Below are 23,641 nucleotides of genomic sequence, written 5' to 3'. Positions count from 1 at the left end.
TTTAATAAAAATGAATTTTAAATTAAAATAAAAATAAAAATAAAACAGACATAAATAAAAATATTAACAAAATAAATAGAAAGAAAGGAGAGAATAAATAATAATGTCTCTGGCATGGCCAGATGTTCCCCCAAACAACAAAAATCTTTATTATTAATATTATTATTTCCGAAACAGTATTGGATTCCTGAAAAAAGCCAAAGCCCCACGCTAATCTTTCCTCATCGAAATTAATCACCAAAAGCTAATCAGCGATGCCCGAAAGTTCACTCCTATGGCGACACGTCGCCCTTGCGTGAATCTCTTGTCTCTTCCCAATAAATCTATCCGTTAAGACCTGCCTAATGTCCTTTCTGAAAAGGACAAGCGCACTCCTGCCTAGTTTTTGTTCTTACGGTTGAATTCAACACATAAATACATATATTCCCTACAAAGTACGCTTCGGTATCGCAGTCGAGCTGTTTCTTGTTGTACTTACATCTGCATATTGATCGATTCGATCGTATCATAGGTTGGCAAGATTAGGGTTTTTTTAATTAATGCACGCCAACTGTTTGTGAAAATTCCTCAACGAAAAAGCGACCAATTTTTGTATTTTCTGTAAATTTGCGAGTATTCTTAGATTTATTGATTTGTGGGTACATACGGATCTAGATTTGGGCAGTGGGGGGTGGGTGCTTTTACTGAGGGCTCATAATGAGAATGGCATTGGGCTATCCCTCTGGGTTTTCTCTCTCCTCCATTAAAGTTACTTTGATGGTGGAGTAGTGTTCCTTCCAAGGCTAAGAGAGACAGAATCCCAATCCCATGTGATTTTACACCAGCACAGCAGCTGCAGTAGCAATAAAGATCGATCAAGAAAGACCATCGGTCTTCGCACTATGAGGCAACACTCTCTTCTTCTCCAGAATCATACCCACAGAGGAGCCATGGCTGCTGCTCTTGTGCTGCTCCTGCCCTTCTTTCTTCCCACCCTTTTCACTCCCTTGGGCCATGCCATGCCCTCTGTTTTCTCGGTGCGTTCTTGAACCTATTCGATTAATTTTTCTTTTTTTACAAGTATCTACTAATTTCACTTTTCCATTTCTGTGATTGTCTACTTGCAGAGAATCTGCATTTTGGGTTTTTTTTTTTTTTTTTTTTTTTTATTCGGAATGTTTTCTGTAATTGCTCTGTTGATTTGTGTGTTGTCTATCTGGGATGGTTTTATAATGTCCACAAATTGTTTTCTTGAGGAAAAATTTATTTATTGTGGGATTAAATTTCCTTTCTTGCTTTTGTGATTTCCTTAAGTTATTGGTAACCATGTTCTTTTTGCTATGGGAATTTAAACATGGAAAAGAGTGGAGGTTTTATCCACTAATTTTGGTGATGTGTTCATGTGTTATGTTTTCTTGAAATGGAATTTGTGATTTACAAAATCATTTGCAGCTGTATATTTAGGTTTGTATTTGGGATGCAAAACTTATTGATGAGTTATTTAACTAAGATGATAATTTTCATGGTTGCTGTTTTAAAGTTATTTCTGAAGAATATGAAATTTCCCTAGAATTAGTGAAATACTAGGATTTAGAAATTTCTAATATATGTATCTATCTTAAATCTGATAGTTTTTGTTGCAGAATTACAAAAGGGCTAGACTTTTAGTAAAAGACATCAATCAATCGAGTAATAGAACTAAACTGCATTGCCAAATATATTCTCATGTGTTGGAAGAATTTGAAAGAAATCTTGGGCTGACTTCAATGTTCGAAAATGGATTGGATTTGTAAGAAGTGAAGAATTAAAATCTTATGAGGTGTTGGTTAGCTCCTATTGTTTGCAGTGTGTAATTCACACAGAAGTTATATCGTAGAGCTTTATGTTAGGACTGATCATTGCATTTGTCATTTGTATAGACAAAAATTTCAAATAAAAATTCGAAAGAGTTTTCCAACTCCTTCTAGTTGGATCAAGCATATGCTGTTTGAGAACCTTACTTTACTGTGACTGTTCCTTCGATTTTTCGATATTTTCTCACTGCCTGATTGTTGATGTAGGAATGGAATGCCCCAAAGCCTCGACATTCTCGTTTACTTAAGAGTGCCTTGCAGCGGGAAACTGTGAGTGAGATAATTATTCTAATTTCTATGTGCATTTGTCACTGCAACAAAGTTGGTCTGTAACCAATACCTATTCCTGTCCAGTCTGATGCAGAAGTTACCGAACTGTGGAAGCCGTTGGCTGATCAACAATGGAAGCGCTGCGACTTATCTGACCAAAAATCGGGTAAATTCAAAAGAATATATCATATTCCATCAAAATTGATTAGAAATCAATTATCCTCTTCCTGTAAAGCATCGGTGTTTCTTGAAAAGGGAACTTGTCTGTAGGCCTCAAATGTTCGCTTGTTTTCAATGTTTGGCTTTTTGTGTGAAGCAGCTTTGCCGAAGAAATCTCAGGGGTATATTCAGGTGTTTCTCGACGGAGGACTAAACCAACAAAGAATGGGTGTAAGTAGTTTATAGCAGCTTTTGATTCAAGTATCTGTCGTCTTCGGTTGCTGACTAGAGTGATATCTATAGATTTGTGATGCAGTTGCCGTTGCTAAAATCTTGAACGCGACTCTCGTAATTCCTTACCTTGAAATAAATCCAGTCTGGCAAGATTCAAGGTATTCCTTACAGTAGTTTTTTGTTCATTCGAGAAAACTTTTTTCTTACATCGACATAATTTCTCTCAGCACATTCATGGATATATTCAATGTGGATCGCTTCATTGATGCATTGAAAGATGATATATCTATTGTCAAAGAATTGCCTGCCGAATATTATTGGAGTACACGGGAATACTATGCGACAGCCATTCGAGCTAACCGAGTAAAAACAGCACCCGTTCATGCTTCAGCAAATTGGTATATAGAGAACGTTTTGCCCGTCATACAGAGGTTAGCGAATTAAACTAAATAAAATACAATCTTTCTTAATGTAACTTTGTGTAAAATCATCTCTTATCTCAGAAAGTTTTGTCGTAGTTCATACCCCTGCATACTTCTATCATATTCAACATCTAAGTGCTTAGCTAGTTCTTGAAGATATTGAAGAAAACATTAAACATTAAGTTTGTTCTTGTGGATTCTATTGCAAAATTTTTAAAACTCGAGCACGTATAGCTTAATAGCTTATTTTCTGATTGTAGCTATGGTATTGCTGCGATTGCTCCATTTTCCCATCGATTGGCTTTTGAAAATATGCCTGAGGACATCCAACGGCTACGATGCAAGGTCAACTTTCAAGCTTTAGTTTTTGTTCCTCACATAAGGGCTCTCGGAGAGGCTCTTGTTGGTCGTCTCAGATCTTCCACCAGCACAAATGAAGGCGAGAGAAATAACTACATAAGGCAATTCAATGGTGCTAAAGACAAGCGAGGGATAGGAAAGTTTGTTGTCCTTCATCTACGCTTCGATAAGGTATGCTAAAGACAACCTATGCATTACTATTTGAGCATTTTTTATTTCAAGTTGTGCCTCATCAAGCCGAGATTAGGTTTCAAATAGCTCGATTTGATGGACGGTTGTGCTCTTGATTAAGTTTAAACTGGGATTTATTTTTTTTCACAGGACATGGCGGCGCACTCAGCTTGCGACTTTGGTGGTGGTAAGGCGGAGAAGTTGGCGCTAGCCAAGTATCGACAAGTTATCTGGCAAGGGAGGGTATTAAATTCCCAATTTACGGACGAAGAGCTAAGGAGTCAAGGCCGGTGCCCGCTAACTCCCGAAGAAATTGGATTACTGCTTGCTGCTCTGGGATTCGACAACAGCACGCGGCTCTATCTTGCTTCCCACAAGGTCGAAAATCTTTGCTCCACCACTTGAAAGAAAAAAAAATTATATCGTTATAGCCGCGCTATCGATTAATATTCTATGCAATTTTGTAGGTATACGGTGGGGAAGCGAGGATCTCGACCCTTCGAAGTCTCTTCCCTCTAATGGAAGACAAGAAAAGCCTCGCCTCGTCAGAAGAGCGCGACCAAATCAAAGGGAAGGCTTCGTTATTGGCCGCAGTCGATTACTACGTCAGTATGCACAGCGACATTTTCATCTCCGCTTCGCCGGGAAACATGCACAATGCTGTGGTAAGCGTCATTTTTCAGTCTAGTTTTACATTCAAAACATTACATATTTTTTCTTAAAAAAAAAAGAACCCGCCATTGTTCAGCATGCTTGACGACTAATCTTGACGATCAAATACAGGTTGGACATAGAACGTATGAAAACAAGAAGACTATACGCCCGAACATGGCGCTTCTAGGGCAGCTCTTCTTGAACAAGAGCCTGACATGGCCGGAGTTCCAAGCGGCTGTCATTAAAGGGCACAAAAACAGACAAGGGCAGCTCAGAATACGCAAATCGACGCAATCTATATACACGTACCCTGCGCCGGATTGCATGTGCAATGCTTGAGGTGTGTTTGCTACTCTTATTTAAATTATGTGGGTGATGTGGCGCTGTACTTTATATATGAAGATGACGGTTTCCTTCTTTAGGTGTTTTAGGTGTAGTTTCGATTGGTAGGGACACCCGGGGCTCGGTCTCGGATTCATATTCTTCGTTAGTCGTTAGGATAAGCTGCGAAACGCCCGTTGGTTGCTCGATTCGTGATTGACATACTATGTTGTGTTTTGGTGGTTCCTTTGTTCTAATTATTTGTTCATTTATTTTTATGGTTACATCTTCTGCATGCTTGCCCTTTCGATACAAATATAAATCAACTTTCTGAATGAAATATTTTGTAATGAAAATAAGTGATCGATCCAACTAAAATGCCTTGCAAGTTTTTATGATGATTTTAGCTTCGAGATGTATATGAAAATGGTATAAAATAACTACTATTGACATATAATTTGAATTAATACAATATAAATTATTGTCAATTCATATTTGATCAATGGTAGTAGTACGCCATATGTTATATATAGATTATTTTCATATATTATCGGTTCATTAAGTTACAAATATAAACTTCATTTGTGATTCCTCCTCTCTATTGTCATTTTTATCGTTTAAAATTGTCCATCTAAACAATTCTTTTTTATTTATATTTCTTATTCCCAATGATCAACTTATCTCATTCTTAGCTCTATTTATCAAAACATAGCAACACACATCACTATATATCCTATTAAATTCAATAACACTTCAAACATTTCCATCTTATACAAACTCGAAGGGAAAGATGGAAAATATTAATAACATGTGATGTTAATTCATATATATATATATATATATATGCTACCCTACCCATCAATATTTCACGTGCTGTCAGCACGGTGCTGAATATTTCAACTGGCCGCAGTTATTAGTAATTCCGTAGCAAAATAAAGGAATTTCTTAATTCTTACCGTAGACCGAACGCAGCACAAATATATACAGCGTCAGTTACAGTAGACGGCGCTAAGCCTGCTGATCTGACTGCTCGGTGCCGGTGGGAGATCCGGCATTGCTTGTCTTCTTGGTATCGGTTTTGTTGTCCTCAGACACAGCAGCATGCAGTGCAGCCAATTCCATAATGTCTTCCGCATTCGAAGCCGGGGAAATGTTATCATCTTCATCGATGGGCAGGGTTCTTTTTGATCCATCCAACGCGACACCAAGGACTAGGTTCTCTTCTAGACTAGGTTGTCTCAAATCTGGCTTTGGACTTGAAGCGGAAACCTCGGTCTTACCATCTGATGTTGTTTCTTTAGCATCGTCTGCTGTAGGCCTGCTGCTGTCTTCGTCTCCGTTCACTCGTAGGGGGGATCGAACTTGAGTTTTGGTCTTGTCGTCCCCGCTGATTTTGTAGGACGGCTCGATCAGTAAGAACCGGTTGTTTGATGCAGCGCCGTGGGTGAAAACAGAATCAGAGAACGAGGTATCGTCCAAGTCGGTGTTGGTGTATACTTTCTGGACTGTTCGGATGGGAGTGGCCAGTCGAGCACGATGGTGAGAAATGACTCTAAGGAGGTCGAGAAGTATAGCTTCCTGTTTTTACCAAATCAGAGCAACGGAAAATATCAACGAGCTAAAATTTAACCACCGGTAGTTTAAAAGGAACTACAGATTTTTATTTGCATAGAACCTTCATATGACATTCAAAATCAGATGTTTAATTGTAAGTTACAGAAACTTAATAAAGGATTTTTGGGTAATAAGATCATATAAACTGAAGGTTTATGTACCCATAAAAAGATTGTGATATATGAAGTGCTCTAATGTGCCGTTTTCGCAATAAAGGTTTTAGGACAAAAATAGTTTCACTAAAAACCTATTGCTACTCAATTTTTAAGAACTAAGAACTATGTTAAAATCACTAATTTCAATGTATATTATTTCGGCAATTTCCTAAATATATACATAATGAAAAGCTATAAAAAAGCTAGGCGTACCTTAACACATAAGTATTCTTCAAAATGTGAGGTCTTGACAAAGCAGGAGATCAATATCTGTATAAGAAAGCTAATGATGAGAAGAAATAGTTTTTAAGGAAAATTGTGCAACAAAGTATATTCTTCACATGAAATCAGATTATTATATAATTTTATTGCTAGCAATTTTATATGAAACATTTCTATTAGACAAGTAGGAGTATTAAACATTGGGTTCCATGAAATAATACGAAATAGCGAGTTTAGAATTTTCATTATCCAATTTGTTTTTGCTACAAGACTATGTATCACTGCAACCTCAGGGAAACCCATAAGAGAATAGATGATGTCAAATTTATGCAGCTGATATGTAATTTGTTTATTCTTCTTTTAAGTTTGTGAACTCATGTACTCGGAAAATTAAAAACTCAAATTTTATCAACAAGGAGTTGAATATCCGCAAGGAGGTCATCACTATGGTATATTATTCATCGCAAAAACTTGAAATGAGGTTTCAAATTTTGAGTTTGTGTGAATAGTAATTAAAATAAGGATCGTAATACGCACATACAAAATAATAATTACTAACCAAGAGGGCTTGATTTTCCGGATTAATATCCTCAAAGAATACTCTTCTGTGCAATTTCTGTTGTTCGACTTGAGGATTCTTAGCTAGAACTTTGCGCATATCAGCAACAATGTTCTGGGGATAAAGGATAACTTGTAAGTATAAGTGCACGATAATAAATCAATGCAAGCAGTGCATATATGGAGAAGAAGACAATGATCTTTACATTGACTTTCCCGACATCCAAATGACTAATAGCCAGGTGGGTTTTAATACGCCAATGTGTTTTTTGACTGAGATTTCTCACAATGTTCACTGTAAACTTGTGGTTTGGAATGTGTACAGCTTCGCGGTCATCACCTCTGATGATTGTCGGCGACCACCATCCTACATGCTTCAAGATGAAAATGCAAAAATTTAACAAATTTAACCATCTTAAAACAGTACAATTGCAATTACAGTGGTGTATTGAAAGATCTGACACAAACCTCAACTGTTCCTGAAACCTCATAGCCCTCAATCTTTGTCTGAATCCATTCATTCAAGACAAATGGCCGAGTTGCATGAATCATTACACTCGAAAGGAAATTTGTGAGAATCTGAAAGCAACAATGAGATACACTTTAGTGATGCTAAGAAAAGGTTGAGTTACAGTTTTTTTTTTTTTTCCTTCTAGGTGTATCATTAATGAACCGAAGAAAAAATGGGTAAAAATATTACAAATACAAATTCAAACTTCTTCACACCTCACGTCCAGCAAGTGTGATCAGAACTGTCCCAAGTCCCCCAGCTGTAATCCATTTTTGGGTCGAGAAGCCTAACAATTCCATGAATAATGATACAGCCGCTATCCATACAGCTGCATTTACAGCTCGACCAGCAAACTGGAAACCCATCTGAAAAGTAGGGGGAAAAGTAATGAGATGTGCATTGAAAGAAATTATATGTATCTTAAATTTATAAATACTCTTTAAATCCGTTGCTTACTTGAAATCATTATTCTTTATAGTTATGTTATATCCATTTATACAATCAAGCTATTACTCATCCAAAAAGAACATGTACTTGAACATAGCATTAGTTATATATGTTGCCTTTCTCATTCCAGCATTTTCATTGTTAATGAATCTTAAATCTCCATAAATTTTGAATCTGTTCTTCAAGCTGCACCAATATAATATCAGTTTATAACTAGAACAAGGATGTCCAAAAAGCACAAGACACAAAATGGGTTCTGTACACGTTACAGAGGCATTTAATAGGCAGGAAGGCAGGATAGCACACACTAGGATTCCACATGTAAATTACATAATGGAAAGCTTGTTTAGAGAAATTAACTGGGACGTACATTTCTGGCATCAGTGGGATCATTTGACTCCATGAAGAACTTTCGTGTCTGTTGAATTACACTGCATAATAGTGACCAAAGAAGGCTCAGTCCTTGGAAGTAGTTGTATCATGCGAATTAATTGAGAAGTGTTTTAAAACAAATATATATGACATAACATTATATGAGTTCAAAACAGTAACTACATTGTATGAAATTAGGATATACAAATAAGGCGAGTTCTTTCTAATTTATTTATTTTAAATATTGACCCAGCTAATTCATGAGCCCACATAATAAAAAAGAGATCACAGTTCAATTGCCTTTCCCCTTTCCATCCAAGATTCCAACAAAGCCAGGCTATCTTTCCTGAATATGGAAAAACCCCTAAAGATGGATGGAGTCAAACTCTAAAATGAAATCCTATCCTGTGGAGATGTTATATGACATCTACACTAAATTTGTGCTCTTCTTATTCCTTATATGGGAAAATGAACTCTACAACCATTTCTGATCTGCATTGCACATGCATTCTTATAGCATAGTCTACTTGTACATCTCTACATTAAGTGTTTGAATTTCTTATGCACCTATACCATTTATATGTTAAGTAGTGCATTTGCTAAATAGTAGAATAAAAAAAAATCAATGAAATTGAAGGGAAATTTTCCACCAATACCTTTTTAAAAAATAATTTAACTATTAGGACCAACACTGGAGTGGCAGAACCATCAATAACAACTTTGATAGTAATTACAGAATGCATAACTTTAACTTTGCAACATTCAATTGTATTAATAAGAAATTTTCTGAAACTAACCCTGACAAACAATGTGCAAAGGCCAGCACTGTGGACAATGATCTGACAAAATTTAGGAGGCGAGGCTTAACAATATGACCAGTTTCTACGGGCAGAACCATGGGATCCAGTGCTCTGCAAGAAACCTTCTTTCATTAACGATATATAGCTTACTAGACTTTTAGACACTTCTACAAATAAATTATTACCAACCTGCAGATGAACATTGCACCCATCCATAGCAACAAGGGCTGAACATAAGACGTCACAACTTGATATGTGCCACTCCTTTTCCAACCATTGTCCCTCCTCTGCGTTGTATATGATATAACTCATTGAAATTAGAAAATGGCAAAGACCACTAACTTAGGTTTAGCTAATGTTGATAGATAAAATTAACAAATAAGACTATGGAACAGTAAGTATGAAGAACAGTAAATTTCCATGGAATATTACCTTTAGAAATATGTTTCTGCATTGTCGCACTAGTGGCCCAATCCCCCATACTGCAAAAACAACGACAGCCACAGCTGAAGCCAATTTGATCACAAGGGGACTCCCTTTCAAATAATGAGATGCTCTGCAAAAACACAAGAATATCTTTACATGCCTTGAAACCAAACAAAAATACAACTAAAAGACCACAAACACCCATTGATCATCTGCCATCACTAGAAAATCTAATGGTTAACAACCTTCTCACTTGATTAATCTAAAAGACACTGGTTGAACTATGTAATTACCTTGCTAAAGTTGAAGTGGCATTCTTTACAGATGCTGCATCAGTTGGGAGACCTGCATTTAGAATACAAAAGCATCTAATCTTATGATTTCTACAGGGGACAGTGGACAGTCTCCTATGAATCCTCTTCCAGTTATTTTTACTCCAAAAACATTTCCCCTGAAAATATATATATATATATATATATATATCAAGATTAACCAAAACTAAAGGTGCTAAAAATCCAATGAAATTAGTAAAAGAAATTCTAACTCCCAACCGATTCTATGCTCAGATAACAATACAATCGCTAAAAAAATCCAAATCAGATTCTGTTTTGTCAAATTTTACCCAATTAGAGCACAAACCCTAAAATTAATCAAACTACAAACCTACCGCAGCTACTGGCGAGAGATTTGAGCTCATGAAACACAATTTGCCTCTTGCTTTCGAACTCTGCACTTCGTAATCAATGCAAATCAAACAAACGAGCAAAAGAAAAGCAATAAATGAGCTGAATTCATCGCTAACAAAATTTACAATTCAGTCAGTACGCACCCGAAATTTTCTGCTGCAAACATTGTTCCTGCTGCAAATTCCAATCTCGAGAGAGAGCTGAAAACAACTACCAACGTCCATTGCTGGTCGGACACCATGAATTCCTCAACCGCCGCGGTATACGCACATGTATAATTGTGTATATGTATTCAACGCTCGTCGTTTGTCTTCTGCTCATCCGTACTTACGGATGTGAGATGGGGCGGCTTAGCCCCGACCCGCCCCGCCCGGTCTTTACGAAGCGGATTAGGGTCTAACATATTGTGGGACGGGATGTGAACCTCATCTCGATTCCGATTCGAACCTGAATATTTTAATAATGATTATAATTTATTTATATTTTTATACAATATAAATTATATTATTTATTTATTTAAAAAATTTTAAATATAATTTATAATCTTATTCTAAATCAAATTTATCTTATTATTTGTTTCTCTTGTCATTCTCTTTATAACCAGAGGATTACTGTTGACTGCCATCACTGAGTGTCAATATTTTATTATTCTTATTAGAAGGTACTTTAACGCATATTTTTTTTATATTAAATTATTTTAAAAAAATTTATTTTATTATTTTCTTATAAAATAAAACAGATTTGTCAGGTTGACCCCGAACTCGGGACGGGTTATGGGACCGGGTTGAAGCGGGGCAGGACGGATCTTGAATCCTAATATTTTCTAGTGGAGCGGGTCTTGGGGCCTACAAAACCCGTCCCGAACCCGCCCCGTTGACGGCTATATACTAATAAAGACATACAATAAATTAATTATGTTAATACTCCCTCCGTCCCAAAACTATAGATTGGGTTGTGTTTGACACGTGATTTAAGGAATATTGATATTGTATTGATATAATATAAAAGTAAGGGTAATTGTATAATATAAAAAATAGTGGCAATTGTGTAATAATAATGAAAATGTAAGGGTAATTTTATAATGATATGATTATTTATGAAAATAAAACTATTATTTTGGGACAAACAAAAATAGTAAATAAAAATATTGTATTGAGATTAATAGAGTATTATATAATATGGTCTTATATATTTCTTTCGTGTCATTTTAAAATAAAAATTTTATATTTTAGTAAAAATAATTATACATTGATATCAAAATACTTTTAATAAAATACTATTATTTATTAATATAGTAGTATTATTCTTTTAATCATTGACCAAATTAAATCACACCATTTTACTTTTTTATTAATGAACCAAAATTATAATAATAAAATAGCTGTGGGTGTATTTATTTGTAATATTTTGATTTTGAATATTAAAATTTGAAATTAAAATAGTTATTTGATGTGACGTAAATATATGATGTTTTAAATGTAAAAATTAATTTTACTCTAATATAATAAATAAAAAATAAGTATTTGATTTAATATTTTTAGAGGGAAAAAAATTTGAAATAGTAATATTAAAATGTTCTATAATTTTTTGTAAAATTGAATTGCTTTTACCGGAAGGTAAATTATCAACTCTATTTCTTTGAAAAAATAAATAATGAATTTGTTTGTTCTCCTTTTTTTAAAAAAATTAAAATTAAAAAAATTAAAAAGAAACGTAACAGACTTGAGTTTTATTGTAAGTAAACTATAAAATGATGATGGTTAAAAGATTAATTGAATAAAATTTGATCGTGACTTTTGTCATTTCTAAAATGTTTCAATTTTAATATAATAATTAATTTTTATATTGTCATCTTACAATAACGTCGAAATTGTTGTCAAACCCCACCATATGAATCACGTGTCTATTTAATTATATAAAAGAGATTATTAAAAATATATTTAAAATTCATGGATTTTTTTTGTTTGGTTACTAATTTACATATTTAAAATATAACTTTTTTGTTTATTTTTGTCTTATTAAATAATAGAATATTAAAATTTATGCATGGTCGATAGTTATATACAATATGGTTGTGATTACAATGCTCCGTATTGATAAAATATATTATCACAGACAATACATTATTTATATTAATATAATACAAATATAATATATATAAATAAATAACACACATCTGTATTATGTGTAATAAAAAGATACGATTATTTATATTTTATTGTGTTACTTAATCATTACCTGAGATAGCAATATGTATATAACTTTGTATAAAATGTAATACCATTTAAATTATTGTTATGTAAAGATCAAATTAGTAAATAGAAAATTGATATATTAATACATTTCACAGTTACTAAACTAGAGTTCTTGAAAAAGTAATATATAAATATATATATCATTAAAATATTTGGATTTTTTTAAAAATAATATTGTATATTGGCTTTGTAATGAATATAGTCGGTGTACTTATGATTGCGATATCGTCATTTTAAAATTGGACGACGTCATGCATTTTGCACAATATGACAATTTATATATAATAAGTGTTAATAATAAATAATGATCTTATTTGGTACATAAGAATTATAAATATATTTTTATAGATGTATGGTAATTTCTACTCCCTCTGTCCACGAATAAAGTATATATTTACTTTTGACACATAATTTGAAAAATAATAGTATTTTAATTATAGTGGGTAGGTAAAAGTAGTGTAATGACATTTTTGCTTTTGTTTTTTAGTATAAAAGTAATGATGTGATGTAAAGTAATAATATTTGTGGAAAAAAGTGAGGTATTTAATGAAATGATTATTTTGTAATTGGACGTTTCAAAATAGAAATATGTATAGTTTATAGTTTGACAGAGAAAGTATTAAGTTACAAGTGTTATTTTGAAATGTAATTGTTCCTTTTGTTTTTAACTTTGCCACTATATTATTATTATTATTATTATAATTATAATATTTTAATTAAAGAGTCATGACTTTTTAAAATATTTGGCACAACATTCAAGGAATAACAATATTTCATTCGCCCTTGACAATTTATCTATTTTTCTATTTTAGTTTGTCCCATAACAAAGTATTCATTTCATTTTTTTTAGTAATTGTACTATCTACCTAACATTACAAATATATTTCCAATTTACAATATATTACACAAATGTCATTACCTTTATATAATACAATACTAATAGGGTTAATTTAGTCTTTTTACATTTATTTATACTTTATCCCAATATAATACTATTATTTCTAAAATTTCGTGCAAAAAAGAAATTGATATATAGATATGAGACAGATTGAATATTATATTAGTAGCTGATAAAAAGTAAAGATAAATTATTTTTTTACCTTATAAGTATATTAATGTAAAAAGTAGTGACAATTGTGTAATAATAATGAAAAAATATGAATAGTTTTACGGTGATATAGTTATTTATAGAAATGTGACTATTGTTTTGAGACGAATAAAAATGATAAACAAAACTATTGTATCGTAACAGAATGAGTAATTGAAAAAGAAAGATAACGATAAAACTCTGTCATTAAAATTTATTTTGTATTTTAAATATTTATTTCTTATTATTATTTTTTTTCATTTCACCTGAATAAAATAGAGTATAATAATAATAATAATAATAATAATAATAAAAGCCATCCACTCGTCGTCAAATGAACACTCAAAAGGTTTTTAAAAAATAAAATAAAAATAGTGGACTTATATACAAATTATTTTTTCCATCACCGAAGAAAATTTTTCCACTCTTTGTAAGTCAATAAACTTGATTCCCAAGCACCTATAATTTGGTCAGTATTTTTAATTAATATTTTACGATATAATTTATATAAATTTTTAATTAAAAAAATAATATTATGTATTTAAATAAACAAATAAATAAATTCACAGCAAAACCGACCATAGTGTAACTTGCATTGTAGTTTAATTTTGGGGCTATTAAATATTATAGAAGTTGAAGCTAAAACAAACAATTACATTAATTATAATTATATTAGAAAATAGTAATGATTATGAAAAAATTTTGTAAAATCAAAGGTTTATTCTTTTGTAATTTAAACTAAAAACATCTTTTTTTAAATTTTCAAAAAAATATATTTTATATATTTCAAATGAATTTTAAATTACCGTCAAATAAAATAAATAGTGCTTTTTGGTAAAAGTATTTTAATTTTTAATATTTGAAATTTGATATTTAAAAATACATTTTTTTTTATTCGGATAAAATATCATATCATATTATTTAAATAAGAAACTCTAATGATATTTTTTTTATTAATTGATTCCCATTAATATTATAAAAACTAATATATGTACGGTCTCACACAATATATATATCTTGGTTATTTAAATTTATAAAAATTATTCTTATATCATTTCTAGTAAAAAGTATACTATATTTTTTGTACTCTTTATAGTCTTCTAAATTTATGTATAATTTATTTATAATTAAAAGAATTTATTTATTTATAATTTTATTATTTATATTTTAACAAATAATATAAATTTGCTATTATTTCTTTTATTAATATTATTTATTTATTTATTTGTTAATTTTTAATAAATTCCGATAATAATCGCTTTATTTTTTATCCATCATATTTTTATATTTTAATATCATTATTTATTAGTTTTTATGTCCGAATATTATAAGATAATTAATCGATTTTTTTTTTTTTTATAAAAGATCAAAATAATAATTATTATCTATTTATATTAAGATATTTGCTCAACTTTTTGAATACAAATTTAATAATAAAGAAAAGATTTGTTTGTTTAATATTATTTTAATTTGAAGAAATTATTTTATGCAAAATATAACAAATATAAATTAATATCTTATATTAAATATTGCTTATTGCAAAATAATATAATATATATTGAAATTAATCAAATATTATTATTATTATTATTTAAAAAACAAACCTCTTTTTTTTTTTTTTTTTTTTTTTTTTTTTTTTTAATAAAGAAAGAAAAAAATAATACAAACGGTAAAATAATCACATATATTTATTATGTATATATATACGTACACCACTGGCAGACCTATCCTGACTCCATAAATCTTCTCTCAACAACCTGAGAGAGAGAGAGGGATGAACCCACAGAAAAACGCCGTCTAAAGGCGTCGATTTTCTTCCTGAGATTTTTCTATGAATCTTCTCAACTTCTTGTAAAAGATCTTGTCTTTAGCTTTGTTTGTTAATGCTATTGGGTTTCATCCAGAGGATTTCGGGCTATTTCTCGGTGCTATCTTCGCCGCTTCCCATATTTTCTCGAATTATTGAACTAAATTCTTTCATTCTCTGATCACCGCCATTGATTCGAAGTTCTCACTCATTATATTTGCCTTTTGGGGGAAGAAATTGCTGTTTTTCGCTAAATTCTCATATTTTGATTCTGAAATTGCCTCTTGGGTATTGATTCTAGGTTTTGGTAGCCAATTTTTTTGAATTCTAGGGTTATTTCAATTCAATTTCTGTATCGATGCCTAAAATTTCATGGTCGTGGTTTGTGGGGAAGGATAAAGAGAAGGTTTCGAATGGATCTTCAGCAGCTTCGAAAAATTTGGGGGTAGAAATTGGGGAAGAATCCAAAAACAGGTCGGAAAACACGAAGCTCAGCTCGAATAGGCGGAAGAGTTCTTCGAGCTTGAGTGGAAAATCTAAGAGGGAATGGAAGAGCAATGGGGAGAGTAGTAGGGGTAATAGGATAGTGGATAAGGAGTGTGATGATATGGTTTTGGTGCCGTCGGATGGAGAATCATCTGATTCCGATTGGTCGATCGGATGGCTAGAGCCGCACGGCCCGAATTTCGAGAATGATGATAGTTTTGCTGTGTTAGTGCCTTGCTATAGGCATGGTGTTCCAAGGAAGGGTGAGGATCCGAGTGTTGGAGTGTTAATGGATGTTGAGAAGCTTGGAAATGATGATTGGGATGGAGATGGTAATGAATTCGATATTTTTAGATGTCGGATATATCTTTTTGTGCCTCAATTAGGAATGTGTTTGCTGTGATTTGTTATGTATTCTTGTTGGATCGATCTTGATTGGATATGTTAATTATGTTTTATGCTTTGGTGGTTTTGGATTCGCTGTTTGCGTATTGCTGTGCTTTTAATGCATTTTTGACGATATTGTCATTGTTTATAGACACGGTGTTGTGAAGTTATTGTGATTGATTTTGTGCTCATGTTGGATCGATCTTGATTGGACATGTTCTATGCTTTGGTGCTTTTGGATTCGTCGATATGCTTTTTAAATGCATTCTTTTGGATTGTTGCGGTGTGGGGTTTTGATGATATTGTCATTGTTTAAAGACACGGTTTTGTATTCTTGTTGTATCGACCTTGATTGGTTCCGTGTGTTCTATATTTAGTGATTTTGTGTTCACCAATCTCTATGCATTTTAGCACATTCTTTTTGTTTTGTTGCGGTTTGGGGTTTTGACGATATGCTCATTTGTGTGGTATTGTGAAAACTGTTGTGATAAGTTTTGAAATCATGCTGCCTTGATTGCGTATTGTCCCTAATGTTCGATATTTGAGGTTTACTTTTCTTGACGGTCGAGAACCCTTTTACTAAAAAAAACAGGATTAAATTATTTACATGAGCGTCAAAGTTAAATGGAAAGTTTTGATTTCATTCTTTTCCCGATTGCTACAAAAAAATTAAAAATATACAAGTGATTTCTTCTTATAGCAATATGTCGGATGAACCATAAATTCTTCAGCTCCATTTTCTCCACGCATTCTTGAATTATTTCCTCTTTTGGCAGGCATTACCGAATACATGGAGAGATGGCTTTCATCCCTCCGGAAATATTGACGCAGCCCGGCTGATCGAAGCAAATTCAAATCGAATACACGCAGAGGTAACAAATCCGTGGAGAAAAATAAAACCAAACTTGGCCTTCCGGGTTGAAACTTTGCGCGTATGATTGAACTTCAGATTATGTCGAACTCGGCAATGGGAGAAACTTTGGTACAACATATTCTTATGAAAATTGTTTAGCTTTCAATTCAATGCCTAGTAATGGTGTAAATAATCTTTTTTTTTTTTGCTGGTTTTTTGTGAATATATTGGTTCTATGCTATGTTTATTTTTCTCATGTCTTGAGTTCGGTTCTCGTCCATTTGTTACAATGTATAAATTATGAAACAATTCGGTTCCACTTAGATATGTATAAAATTTAAGTATTTGATCTGATGTTTTAGGAGAGTATTTATATTTTTGAAGTAAAGTTTGTATTTTTGCTTACTTTGCTCGACGAAATTGTCTGTTGATGAATAAAGTTATAGTTTTGAAAAATATCTATGTAAACAGAGTAGTAATTATTATTTTAACACGTGTGACAATGTCACATGGAAAGGGGTGTCAAATCCAATAATAGGGACTTCAATAATTGAATTTCACTTAGGTTAGGACAAAGAGGTGTTAGAATTGGAGAGGGGAGAATGAGAGAGAAACACACTCATTTGGTGTGCCATTTTTAGTGGTTTTTGGTAACTTATTAATTTGCCTTGGTCGTTAGGACACCACAAATTATTTCTACATGTTTGATGTGGAGATTAATGTTACGTTTGGGGTTTTGCAATCCAATGCCTAATCATTGTTCATCTAAAAATCCATTCACAATTTTGTCTACTAGGATATCATTTTTTTTTTTTTTTTATAATATATTGAAACATATATATTACATGCAAATTAGATCCGACAAGACAAGTCACACTAGACTAATCACAGACGTTTGATACTTAAAATATCATTTATTTATTTTTTTGATTGTAGTTTAAATTTGATTTATTGAAAACTATGTATATTGAGTAGAGTTTATTTTAATTTGAAAAAAAAAAACTGTAAAATATATTATTGTGATTACATATAAATTGTGTAACTTATTTATTGCATAAAATTTTAATGTGTTAGCCTAAAGTTTACATATGCATATCACAACTTTTTTTTCAAGAAATTAAGTGAAAATTGTAATGTAACTTTCTACAAGTTACGCACTCATTACATTGATTATTTTACAGTCAATTAAAATAAATACTATAAATTTTTTAATATAATCATCTATTCATAAAATAAAATAGAATATATAAATATTGGTAATTTATTTTAAGATTTTTGACTAAACATAAAAACAGTATATATAATAGGTTTAAACTCTTTATGTCTCCAAATTTTGGTTATATAAACTATAAGATGTCATGGGTTCAAATTGATAATATTATATGCATTTCCGGTAAAAAAAAATAAAATAGTGTAATTAAAAATAAATAAATAATAGAATAGGTATATAAACAATAAATTATCTATTTAGTTAATAAAAATATTAAATGAATATACATATAAAATTAATATTACAATAACTCTATTTTAATTTTACCTTACATTATGCGAGTATTTGGGCTAATATATATATATATAACTAATTAATTAATTAAAATTATTGAGTCTTGTTGGCTCCACGTTCAAATACTACAGGTTGAACGTGGGGTACACGTTGTGACCCGCTGGGACTCTACGCCAGACAAATCTACACCGTTGGTTGATTGAAATTCGCGGCGTAGATTCATCCGGGAGTTAAGGTCCTGGTGGCCGCCAATAGGCGCCTGTTGAATGGTGCTATTTGTTAAAGGCTCAACGCCGATTTTGGAGCGAAAATCGATCTGATAAACCAACGGAAGGCTTTCTCCTAAACGCTGATCTGATCTGATCTCTAACAATGATTTTGTTTCTTCCCATCGATCGTGACGCGATCCTTTGCCTCTCCGTTCGAACTCCGTCGTTTCACCGAAATCTCGATCATCTGCCATGCGAACGGCGTTCGGGAGGAAGGAAGAGTTGCGATTGAAAAATAATTGGAGTGGTTGTGATTGGAGGAGTCGAGGTGAAGAAGATCGGATTTGGGGGAACGAGAAGACATGTTGCAGAGAGCTGCGAGCAATGCATGTACGTGGTGGTGGGCGAGCCACATCCGGACGAAGCAATCGAAATGGCTCGAGCAGAGCATGCAAGGTACGTAGTTGGGGGAATTGGAGAATTTTTTTTAACTATTATTGTCTGCAAGGTATTCGACGTATTGCTCGCGTTGGATCGGAGCATCTTTTTTTTTTTTTTTTTGGCAATTGAATGCGGATTTGTGCTGTGTTGTGTTGATTCCTTGTGATTTGCTCGAAATTGAGATAATCTTGTGTTGGATTTATGTTGTGGAATTTTTTGAGAAGCATGATTTCGTTACCTGCTTGGTATAATTTGATCGAACTTGTTTCTGATTAATCCTTTCCTATGTTCATTTTGAGGAAATTTCAGTTTTGGCTTCTGCAATGTTATGTTTCATTATTTTTGGACTTCATCAAAATTTTGTCACTCAAACATGAACATGTTTGCATTACTGCCAAATCAGTAAAAAAACACCTCCAGAGCAGTAGATTTAATGGACATGTTGACTACCCAAAAGTAAGATTGTTGTTGTTCAGATTGATTTCTGAGATATCCTAAGTATGATGATCTGGTTGTGGTTTCACTTAGTAAGTTATATTTGAGGAGATTCACAAGACAGGAAATGGCGAATTGTACACAAACTATGGGTATGTTTGGTTTTGATTTGAGTTTGAAATTTGATTTAAATAGTATTTTGATAGATAATACTGTTGTTCGGAACCGTGTGGATTGAATAGTTAAATTTAGGTTTGAATTCAAAAACAAACTATGTTTTTGTTGGAAAAGTAGTGTGTTTGGTTCTAAAAGAAAACCTCAGTTTAATCTAATCCTGCCTGAGCATATATTTTAGATTTAGTCACACTATCAAACTTTAATTTGAGGACATAGTATTCAATTTTACTTCTACACGGTGTTAAATAATCTAATACTACAATTTTCTTTCATATTGAACTCTATGTGAACCATGGTACTAAAATTTATAGTATTTTGGTGAGGCTACGATTGAAAATGCCATTTCTAGTCGAAAATTTTACTGTTTTGTTCTTCTTGTGTAGACCATCTATACAGATTTATTGGAACATACCTTTTTTGGAATCCCAGATTGTAAGACTTTTTGCATAATGTCTGAGTTTTTGGCACAATGTAGATAATGTTTTTAAATTTTTGTCTCACTATGAGGCCAAAATATTCAGTTTTAGTTCTACATGGTGTTAAATAATCTAATACTACTACAGTCTACAATTTTCTTTCAAATTGAAATCCATGTGAACAATGGTAACTAAAATTTAGAGTATTTTGCTGAGGTTACAATAGAAAATGCCATTTTTAGTCGAAAAAATTGCTATTTTGGTCTTCTTGTGCATACCATCTATACATATTGAACATAATTTTCTTGGAGTCCCTGACTATAAGACTTTCTGCATAATGTCCGATGTTTGGCACAATGTAGATATGGAAGAGAAGGTGCAGAGCATGCTTAAGCTGATTGAAGAGGATGGAGACTCCTTTGCCAAAAGAGCTGAGATGTATTACAAGAGGAGGCCGGAGCTCATAAGCTCGGTAGAGGAATGTTTCAGGGTATTCAAAGCCCTGGCAGATCGATACGACATGTTGTCCAAAGAGCTGCAGAATGCAAATAAAACCATTGGAAGCGTATTTCCAGAACAGGTTCAGTTTTCAATAGAAGATGAGGAAGATTATAACCAGGCAAAAATTCCAAGAAAACCTCAAAATCCACTTGTGAATGTAGCCAAAGTTCCTAAAGTTCCCAAGGCCCCGATGGAAAAACTGAAGGGGCTGATAAGAACACCGAGCAAGCCACACGCCGAATCCAAAAAGCTATCAAGGGCAAAGCACCCGAGTCAGAGCAAGTCGGGGTCGAAGTCCGGCCTGAGCAAGAACGAAGCTCTCGAGGAGATCAAAAGGGTTCAAAAAGAAATTCTTGCTCTGCAAACGGTGAAGGAGTTTGTGAAGAGCTCATACGAAACTGGGATGACAAAGTACTGGGACATCGAGAATAATATTGTCCTGATGCAGGAGAAGGTCAGCAAGTTGCAGGATGAGTTCGACGTGGAGGTTGTCATCGAGGACAATGAGGCTCGTGCGTTGATGGCCGAGGCAGCCCTGAAATCATGCCAAGAAACGTTATCCACATTGGAGGAGAAGCAGGAAAAGTGTTCGAAAGAAGTGAGCGAAGAGTTGAAGAAGATTGAATCAGCAAGGGAGCTTCTTGACACCATCAAACATCAGTACCTAAAAGATCAACCCGACGAAAAAAATGACGGCTCAAAGAAGACAGGAAATGTATCCAAGTTCTTGGACACAGACAGGATCCCATTGTTTCAAGAATCGAAAGAAAACGACGAGCCTTTGGATTTGAGCTCGATCGACTGTTTGACAGAAAGTGAACTGGCAGAAAAGGTCGATGTGCTCGTCAACAAAGTAGTCGGGCTGGAAACCCCCGTGTCATCGCAGACAGGGCTCATCAACACATTGCGAAAAGAGGCAGGTAGTCTTTACATGCAGATTAAGAATTTAGAAAACGAAAAAGATACATTGGGTAGCAATTCGTCGAAGCTGAGGGCATTGGTGAAGGAACTCGAGGAAAAGCTAAAGAGGATCGAGGACATCAACGCGAACTTGGAAATCCAGAAAAGTAATTTCCGAACAGATTTCACTCGAGCTCGTTCCAATCTTGTCCACCTATCCGAGAAGCTCGGAAATGTGCTGCCAGACGACGATTTCCCGGATGTCCTAGACGACGCCAAGCCTTACAGGGACGAAAACAAGAACCAAAAAGACATCGAAAGCATAAGCGATACAAAGAAAAAAGATAAGATGAAGAATACAGAGGAGGATGCAGATGTCTCCAAGCCGCCTGTTCGAAAGGAGGAAGTTCGAGAACCGGTGAAACGATTGGTGTCGGTTTTGAAGAAAGCGAACGAGCACGAGGGTGACGAGGGGGTCGGGATCGAAATGATCGACGAGATGGATAAAGATGATCTGAACTGGGAGCAGATCTTCTTGAGCGGATCAGACGCAGAGAAAGCTCTGCTTCAGGAGTACACCATGGTTCTCAAGAACTACAAGGACGTGAAGAAGAAGCTCCGGGAATCCGAGACGAAAGAGCGCGAAAGCCAGTTTGAATCGACGGTGCAGATCAAAGAGCTGAAAGAATCGGTGGCAAAGAAGGATCAAGAAATCCAAGCTCTTTTCCAGAAGCTGAGCCTTCTGCAAGACGACGGGAAAGGGAAGGAAGACTCCGGCGAAAGCCCGGAGAGTGAGAAGTTCTTCGACAGTAACAAAAACGAAGAAGATAAAGAACTGGACGACGAAGCGACAGGCAGCTCTGCGGTCGAGGAGAAGTTCCGGGAAGAGTTCGACGTGATGCTCGACGAGAACCTCGACTTCTGGCTGCGGTTTGGGACGTCGTTCAATCAAGTCCAGAAGTTCAAGAGCGAGGTCCAGGATCTGAAAGACGAGATATCGAAGCTCCGGCAGAAGAAGGCCGCGGAAGGATTCCTAACGCCGCAGCTGAAGTCGGAGGCTCGACCGCACTACAAACACTTACGGGAGATCGAAACCGAGCTGGCTTTATGGCTGGAGCAGAACACGGCGCTGAAAGACGATCTGAAGAATCGATACAACTCGCTCGGGAGTCTGCAGGAGGAGATTACGAGAGTTTTGAAGGAGGGGACGATGGAGGGGGAGGTGGTCGAGTTCAGCAGCCACCAGGCGGCGAAGCTGCAGGGGGAGATACAGAACATGAAGCAGGAGAATAGTAAGGTGAGGAGGGAGATACAGGCGGAAATCGACGAGACGAGCTTGTTGCAGGTGGAGATCGAGAAGACGCTGAGGGTGCTGAGCGGGGAGTTCGGGATCACGAGCAACCAGCCGCAGCTGCAGCAGTCACTGAGCAAGGCTCGGGTGCCTCTGCGATCATTTATATTTGGGACGCGCCCGAAGAAGAACAAGCAGTCCTTCTTGTCGTTCATGCAGGCGCAGGCTAACCGCAAGTTTCCGGTCGTTCGAGCCGGGCTGCCGATGGCCATCACCAACCGTTAGAGGCTGCTGCTGAAGCTTCTTCAGTACCGCAGGTTCGTTTAGAAGATCATTTACTCGTTATCATATATACATATATATATATACACACACACACACGGTTGGCTTATAGATTTGGCTTTGGTTTTAGAGGTAAGAAATTGGTCGAATTTTGTAGGACGTTTGAAGGCTTCTTCATGCACAGAGCCATTTATTTTTTTCTTAAGTTCATATGTATGTGATTTTAAGTTTCTTTCATAAGATGACTTATTACAATCTAATTAGAGTGGACGTAAGATTTTAGAATAGATATATTTTTTTCTAATAACATTTTTTTGTTCAGTGTTTATAATAAGTAAATATGAAAAATTAGGATGATGTTATCAAATAATATTTTGTGTATTTAAATTGTTAATT

At 34.1% G+C, this 23,641-nt stretch overlaps 4 protein-coding genes across 7 annotated transcripts; 3 read left to right on the top strand and 1 right to left on the bottom strand.

Moving 5' to 3' along the window:
* The first annotated feature begins 235 nt into the window (after positions 1 to 235).
* Positions 236 to 4,714, top strand: LOC127242316 (O-fucosyltransferase 31). Of its 3 annotated transcripts, XM_051261807.1 has the most exons (11): positions 236 to 1,016; positions 2,040 to 2,102; positions 2,187 to 2,268; positions 2,419 to 2,492; positions 2,565 to 2,653; positions 2,723 to 2,926; positions 3,178 to 3,448; positions 3,599 to 3,826; positions 3,916 to 4,113; positions 4,232 to 4,442; positions 4,525 to 4,714. In XM_051261807.1, the coding sequence occupies exons 1-10, from the start codon at positions 882 to 884 to the stop codon at positions 4,439 to 4,441; spliced, it is 1,554 nt and encodes a 517-aa protein (XP_051117764.1). In that variant the 5' UTR covers positions 236 to 881; the 3' UTR covers position 4,442; positions 4,525 to 4,714. The 3 variants fall into 3 exon arrangements, with proteins under 3 accessions (XP_051117764.1, XP_051117762.1, XP_051117765.1); XM_051261805.1 differs by having other exon boundaries at positions 237 to 1,016; positions 4,232 to 4,714; XM_051261808.1 differs by having other exon boundaries at positions 239 to 1,016; positions 2,422 to 2,492; positions 4,232 to 4,714.
* A 426-nt stretch (positions 4,715 to 5,140) lies between these two features.
* LOC127242291 (mechanosensitive ion channel protein 2, chloroplastic-like) lies at positions 5,141 to 10,537 on the bottom strand. Its single transcript, XM_051261773.1, has 13 exons — positions 10,358 to 10,537; positions 10,196 to 10,255; positions 9,822 to 9,979; positions 9,535 to 9,658; positions 9,292 to 9,389; positions 9,100 to 9,213; positions 8,301 to 8,361; positions 7,699 to 7,848; positions 7,441 to 7,551; positions 7,179 to 7,346; positions 6,974 to 7,087; positions 6,406 to 6,462; positions 5,141 to 6,001 (listed from the first exon to the last, which is right to left on the bottom strand). The coding sequence occupies exons 1-13, from the start codon at positions 10,436 to 10,438 to the stop codon at positions 5,432 to 5,434; spliced, it is 1,866 nt and encodes a 621-aa protein (XP_051117730.1). The 5' UTR covers positions 10,439 to 10,537; the 3' UTR covers positions 5,141 to 5,431.
* A 4,752-nt stretch (positions 10,538 to 15,289) lies between these two features.
* On the top strand, positions 15,290 to 17,443 carry LOC127242363 (uncharacterized). Its single transcript, XM_051261876.1, has 2 exons — positions 15,290 to 16,181; positions 17,013 to 17,443. Exons 1-2 carry the CDS (start codon positions 15,722 to 15,724, stop codon positions 17,060 to 17,062), a joined length of 510 nt encoding a protein of 169 aa, XP_051117833.1. The 5' UTR covers positions 15,290 to 15,721; the 3' UTR covers positions 17,063 to 17,443.
* A 1,103-nt stretch (positions 17,444 to 18,546) lies between these two features.
* LOC127241936 (kinase-interacting protein 1-like) lies at positions 18,547 to 23,508 on the top strand. 2 transcript variants are annotated; one of them, XM_051261220.1, is made up of 2 exons: positions 18,547 to 19,258; positions 20,634 to 23,508. In XM_051261220.1, the coding sequence occupies exons 1-2, from the start codon at positions 19,165 to 19,167 to the stop codon at positions 23,246 to 23,248; spliced, it is 2,709 nt and encodes a 902-aa protein (XP_051117177.1). In that variant the 5' UTR covers positions 18,547 to 19,164; the 3' UTR covers positions 23,249 to 23,508. The 2 variants fall into 2 exon arrangements, with proteins under 2 accessions (XP_051117177.1, XP_051117178.1); XM_051261221.1 differs by lacking the exon at positions 18,547 to 19,258 and having other exon boundaries at positions 20,729 to 20,851; positions 20,934 to 23,508.
* Positions 23,509 to 23,641: the final 133 nt, after the last annotated feature.

This window comes from Andrographis paniculata, unplaced genomic scaffold (assembly GCF_009805555.1).
Source record: "Andrographis paniculata isolate CXL003 unplaced genomic scaffold, ASM980555v1 Contig86END, whole genome shotgun sequence".
Lineage (NCBI taxonomy): Eukaryota > Viridiplantae > Streptophyta > Magnoliopsida > Lamiales > Acanthaceae > Andrographis > Andrographis paniculata.
The sequence above is the reverse complement of the archived record's forward strand: the minus strand, read 5'-3'. Positions and strand labels throughout refer to the sequence as shown.